This window comes from Stegodyphus dumicola, chromosome 2, assembly GCF_044657685.1.
Source record: "Stegodyphus dumicola isolate Sdum_Otavi_A_Nest chromosome 2, ASM4465768v1".
Taxonomy (NCBI): domain Eukaryota; kingdom Metazoa; phylum Arthropoda; class Arachnida; order Araneae; family Eresidae; genus Stegodyphus; species Stegodyphus dumicola.
This window is the reverse complement of record NC_140769.1, coordinates 163,576,150-163,582,149: the sequence shown is the minus strand read 5'-3', so window position 1 is coordinate 163,582,149 and position 6,000 is coordinate 163,576,150. Positions and strand designations below refer to the sequence as shown.

Genomic DNA, 6,000 nt, shown 5'->3' with positions numbered 1-6,000 from the left:
ATATCATACCCAAAAGTTTCTCGATTACAATAATTACTACCATTTTATTTGATACAAGGAAGTAAAGAACCTATATTAAGCTACATATTCTTATATAAACAATACCTAAGTGCAGTATATAAATATTTCAAATCAATAAAATCTGACTATGGCACGCTTAAGGGGAAAAAAAAAAAAAAAAAAAAAAGATGAATCATCTAAATTTTCAAATTACAAACATAAATAGCAATAGTAAAAAGCAAATACAAAATAACGCTTCACGCTATCAAAATTGCTCATTTTCTTAAATATCAACAACTAAATAGTATTTCAACTAAAACACATAATGTAAACAAGAGTTTGCCCGATTCCCAAAAAAATTCAAAATTATCTATGAAAAATATGAGCGCATTGTGACGCAACCGTATCATTCGTATTCGAACAGCAACCGCATCATTCGTATTCGCATAGAAACCGCATCATTCGTACTCGAACAAACCGCATCGTACCAACACCGACTCTACTTCAAGCCTAAGCGCGCGGTTCGAAAATTCGTGTGACGTCACGACTTCTGGTCATAATAAACTTCGGAACACATGCAGTGGCTCTTTGCTGATTGCTGAAGCTTCTTACGTTGTGCGAACGCTGAAGCAGAATACTTTGATTTTTTTATGGTTTTAAGGTTGGATGTATTTTAGAGAGGTAAGAATACATTACTTTACTTCTGTAAAGTTATATTTTTCTAATTATATCAACGTTTTTAGGCGTATGTTCTAGTATACATGTGTTATTTCTGGTAGAGACAAGGCTGCTGTGCTATGTATAATTTCTTTTTGAATAATGTTGTGTCAGCCCATCGTAGAATAAACGGGCTTTGCATAATTATATTACCTGATCTGTTTCAGAATAAAACATTTTTTTATGGACCTGTATAAATTTGATGTTATAATATAAGCTAACACAGCTTATTCTTAAAATTTTACATGCCATTAGCTATACACTATAACTATTTACTCCCTTTTATATTTAGAAATAATTAATTTATATTTTATACATAACTATTTACTCCCTTTTATATATTAAATTAAATAAAAACATTTCAGTTATTAAAATGCCGGGTAGATGCTGTGTACCATTATGTAAGGGAAACTACCCAACAGGACCAAAAGTGTCTGTATTCTCCTTTCCTAAAAATGAAGATTTGAAGAGAGAGTGGCTTTCTGCAATCCAACGGAAAGACTTTTCACCCAAAAAGACTTCAAAGGTAAGTAAAGTAGAGTTATTAATTAATACTGTAGATTCTAATTACATATAAGGGTTCATTCAGAAATTTTTAACTGATAATATTTTGTTACATAAACCAGGATATACAGAAATAGAGGATTGAAATAAAGCTTTAATCACTGCAAATATTCTCTTGTTCTATCTGTGAAATGAATATTCTTTACTACAAATGCTCAGAATGAACCGTCTGATTTTTAAACTATTACTATTAACATAATGTTTTTTTTTTTTTTTTTTTTTTTTTTTTTTTTTTAAATTTTCTCTAAAGGTTTGTGAATTGCATTTCAAGGAAAGTGATTTTAAAGTTGAAGCTTCAGCATTTGATTCTAAGAATGGAATTTTAATTTCTGCTCCACTTCTGGTGCGTAGATTAAAAGAAAATACAGTGCCATCAATATTTAAGGACTATCCATCTGTATAGAGTTCAAAAAGTAGCACCATTGTACGAGAAGATCCTGATGCAAAAAAAACTGCCTGCGAGTGCCATAATTTACAGAAAGCATTGCGTGAAAGCCTTAAAGAATATGAAATGTATAATAATGATTTGAAAATTAATTGTTCTAATGATATTTTGTCATGTATTGATTGCTATGGAATATCAGCATTTTGGCATGTATACACAGTTCCAGATACCTCAACTGTTTGCTTTATTCATATTGTTTTTAGTCCTGGGCCATCAATTGATTATTCTGTAGTTGTGAATGACAATCAAGAAATGTCTGTATTTATTAAAGAAAAATCTATTATGCAATTATCTCCCTACACATTCCCACATAAAGTTACAAATTTTAATGAAATTAGGACTGTTTTAGATAAATTGGCTAATCTTCAAACCAAAAAGTTAAATTCAAAATTAACCATAACAATTGATATAATTAATGAATTACTGCAAACTATTTTTAACGACAAAAATGAGAGCATTATTAAATTTTTGCAAGACCAGATGAATCTTTTACTTTGCCCTAAAAATAATTTTAGATACAATCCTGATGTACTAGTGTTAGCATGCTTGTTAAATACTATATCACCACATGCATATAAATTTTTAAGGGATAGTAGCAGTATTATTATGCCTCATCCTTCGACTTTAAAAAAAATTTGTAGCAATTTAGTGTTGTCACCATGTAATGAAACTATTGATGAAAATTTTTTAAAATATATAAAAAATTGTGTAACTTTCCTTGAGGATCGAGAAAGAAAAGTGATTCTTTTGGTAGATGAAATTTATGTTCAGCCATATTTTGATTACAAAGGAGGCTCTGTCGTTGGCGCTGCATTTGATTCTTCCAGTCCGGCAACCAGTGCATTTGCTTTTATGATATCCAGTTTGGAATCTTCATTCAAAGAGGTAGTACATATTATGCCTGTTAACACAATAAATTTTGAAACATTACATTATGTAATTAAAAAAGTGATTAGAGGTCTTGAAAATATGGGAATTATTGTTATTTGTGTTATTACAGACAACAATGCAATAAATAGAAAAGCCATGAGTTTGTTTTCAAATCCACCACGTAATTCATTTGGGTTGATCTTTACATTATGGTAACTTGGCGATTTTTTGGCGAAAATTTGGCAACCAACTCTCCTACAGCAACCCTCTATTTTTTTTCCCCGCCGCCATTTTGTCTTTACGAAGTAAAGACATGTTTCTTTTCTTTTTATCTACTGAACACTTCTTCCAACAATCTACTAGCCGAATTACACTTATGCTAGAAATTTTATCAAACAAAACTGCTTAATCATGCCAAATATTCACTGCAAAATTGGGAAAAAGTGCACAATACCATACTCCTTACGCGTTTTTCAAAATAACACATACACATAAACCATGTACACGCCGACTTATTTTTACTTAAAAAAACATCCCAGAATTGCACAAAAATGGCATTGCGCACACTCTTCACTATATCAATGTACACTGCTTTTTTCTCATAAATTAGAAAAATTTCACGAAAATACATGACAATTTTCTCAATCTTAAAAACCCGGTATAAAAAGAACATATATGAAATTACCTGATCGCGAAAAAGTATTTACCCTTTCCAAATATGAACATTTCCACATATAAAATAAATAAAATATCCAAAAACTTTTACCTCTGAATCATCTATTACATTATACACGTCACCAACGAATTCATACCGCAACCATTACAAATACTTAGTGTCAGATATTTAAATTATTTCCATGCACGTTTACTTCAACTAAAATGTATACCAAATTCCTACAAACATAAAATTCACAAAATAACTATCATTTAATTAAAATATAATTAAATTCAAAAACACTACTTAAAATATAAATGAGCACATACATTAAATTAATACATACATAAATACCCATTTCGAATTCACTTTAGTTACGGCCATGGGATCCAAAAATTCACGAACACTGTTTCACACAACACAGTATAAAGCCAAATACAAAATTTCCAGATTTTTTCCCGATTTCCCCCCTTTTCCGATTAAAGAACCGTAATTCGTCCATTAATATCACATGACATATCCCATGATCTCTCATTTCCCTCACACAAAATAATGCGTAATCGGAACTGAGTACTGCTCACATTATTACCAAAGTCCCAGGTAGTAACATTTATCGCCTCCAAAATGTCGCCAAACTACCAGTTACCATATTGTAAAGATCAACCTTCATTTGATTACAAACATCCAATGAATGGGAATAGGCCTCTTTTCTACATAATAGATGCAGTTCATTTATTTAAAAATATAAGGAACAATTGGCTGAACCAGAAAAATCCTGGTACATGTATGTTTTTTCCAAATATTGAAGATCTTTCAAAGAAGCACTTCAAAACTGCTTCGTTTATGTCTTTGAGAAAGCTACATGAAATTGAAAATGACCAACTGATTACATTTTCTAATGGTTTAACTCTAAAAAGTCTTTCACCTTCTAATTTAGAGAAACAAAACATTAAACTGGTTCTTAAGATTTTCAATAAATTTACTATTGAAGGTCTGATTCATTTGGGTCCTTTGCATGAAATACCACACTATTCAGATACATCTGAGTTTATATCCATAATATGCAAATGGTGGGATATTATGAATGTTAAAACTATGTTTAAAGGTATACATCAAAAGAGTGAATTTATGAAGCCATTAACAGCAGATGATTCTGATCCAAAAGTTATTTTCCTCAATCAGTTTCTTAACTGGTTAGATGCATGGGAATCAATGAAATGTTCAACAGGCATGCTTACAAAAGAAACTCATGCAGCTCTCAAACAAACTACTTATGGTATACTGGAGTTGACTAGATATTGTGTTGAAGAGCTTGGAATGAAATATATACTTCCAGGAAAAATTCAGACTGATGCTCTTGAAGCCCGGTTTGGTAAATACAGACAACTTTCTGGTTCTCAGTATCATATTTCAATGAGACAGTTATTAGAATGTGAAAAAAATTAAGAATACAAACAAGTATTAAGTTAGAATTGATTATTAAAAATAATACTGTCCCTTTAACATCATTTGAATATGATGATAATCTTCATGATATTATAGAATTAGATAATAAAGTATATTACCCATCATTAAATATTACGGAGAGTGATGTGAAGGGCATTAGTAGCCATCTACCAGTTCTGACTTATTTGGGTGGTTACTGTTGTCATGCAGTTTTAAAGAAAGTAAAATGCTGTACCTGCAAACAAAACATTACAATAAATTCCACAGTTAATCATGATCAAACGTATGATCTTATAAAGAATCTTGATCGTGGTGGACTCAGGTGGCGAAAACCATTTATTGTAAATATAATTATGTATAATTATTTAATTGTAAATAAGCTGTGTAGTGAAGAATATGAAGATTTTTTGTTGGAACAAAATCAGAGGAAAATTGTTGCAAATTTGACTTTTAAAATTTTAGAATTAAAAGAAATGCTCTTTGATGATATTATTTGTGATAATGGTCATACAAGTGAAAGTATAAGCAAACTGATACTTTGGATATCAACAAATATCATGCTCAAGAATCTTTGCAATAGGAAAAATGATGATATTAAGTCCAATAAAGAAAAAAAAAAGAAAACTTCAGACACTTGCAAAGTAACATTGATGCTGTCTTTAAAAGTAATTTTTAAAGTTCTCTCAAACTGCATCTTTGCTAAATATCTACGTGTCATCTTTGGTGAGCAGCTGAGATTTAAGAAGCATGTTTGTTATACATTTAAATTGCTTTATGCCAAAATTTATTTTGGACTTGTATATATTATTCTTTGCTTATTTAACCAAGTTTTTAATATTACTCAAGATTTTATATAATTTTTAATTTGCTTTATACTAAGTTACTTCTCAAGGTCCTGAAATTTCTATATTGTATTTACAAGCGCCTTTGCTAAATATCTACGTGTCATCGTTGCTGAGCAGCTGAGATTTAAGAAGCATATTTATTATACATTTAAATGCTAAATATCATAATTTATTCTGGACTTGTAGATATTATTCTTTGCTTATTTAGTTATTTAACCAAGTTTTTGGCATTACTGAAGATTTTATATTTAAAATTTTCTTTATACTCAGTTACTTCTCAAGTTCCCAAGTTTCTATTTTGTATTTCAATTTTGTTTCTTAAAATGTTCATCATTATTTAAGATTTTGTATCCTGCAATTACATGTCATAGTGTAGTAGTGTAGAAAGAACATATTACATGGCATAGTGTAGTAGTGTAGAAAAAAGACAAATTCCATAATGTCTTCTTTCTGCACAA

General features: G+C 30.0%; 1 protein-coding gene across 1 annotated transcript; it reads left to right on the top strand.

Annotated features, from left to right (window-relative positions):
- Positions 1-459: 459 nt before the first annotated feature.
- On the top strand, positions 460-2,135 carry LOC146998634 (THAP domain-containing protein 1-like). The gene is made up of 3 exons (XM_085810325.1): positions 460-681; positions 1,083-1,243; positions 1,532-2,135. The coding sequence occupies exons 2-3, from the start codon at positions 1,091-1,093 to the stop codon at positions 1,682-1,684; spliced, it is 306 nt and encodes a 101-aa protein (XP_085666451.1). The 5' UTR covers positions 460-681; positions 1,083-1,090; the 3' UTR covers positions 1,685-2,135.
- Positions 2,136-6,000: the final 3,865 nt, after the last annotated feature.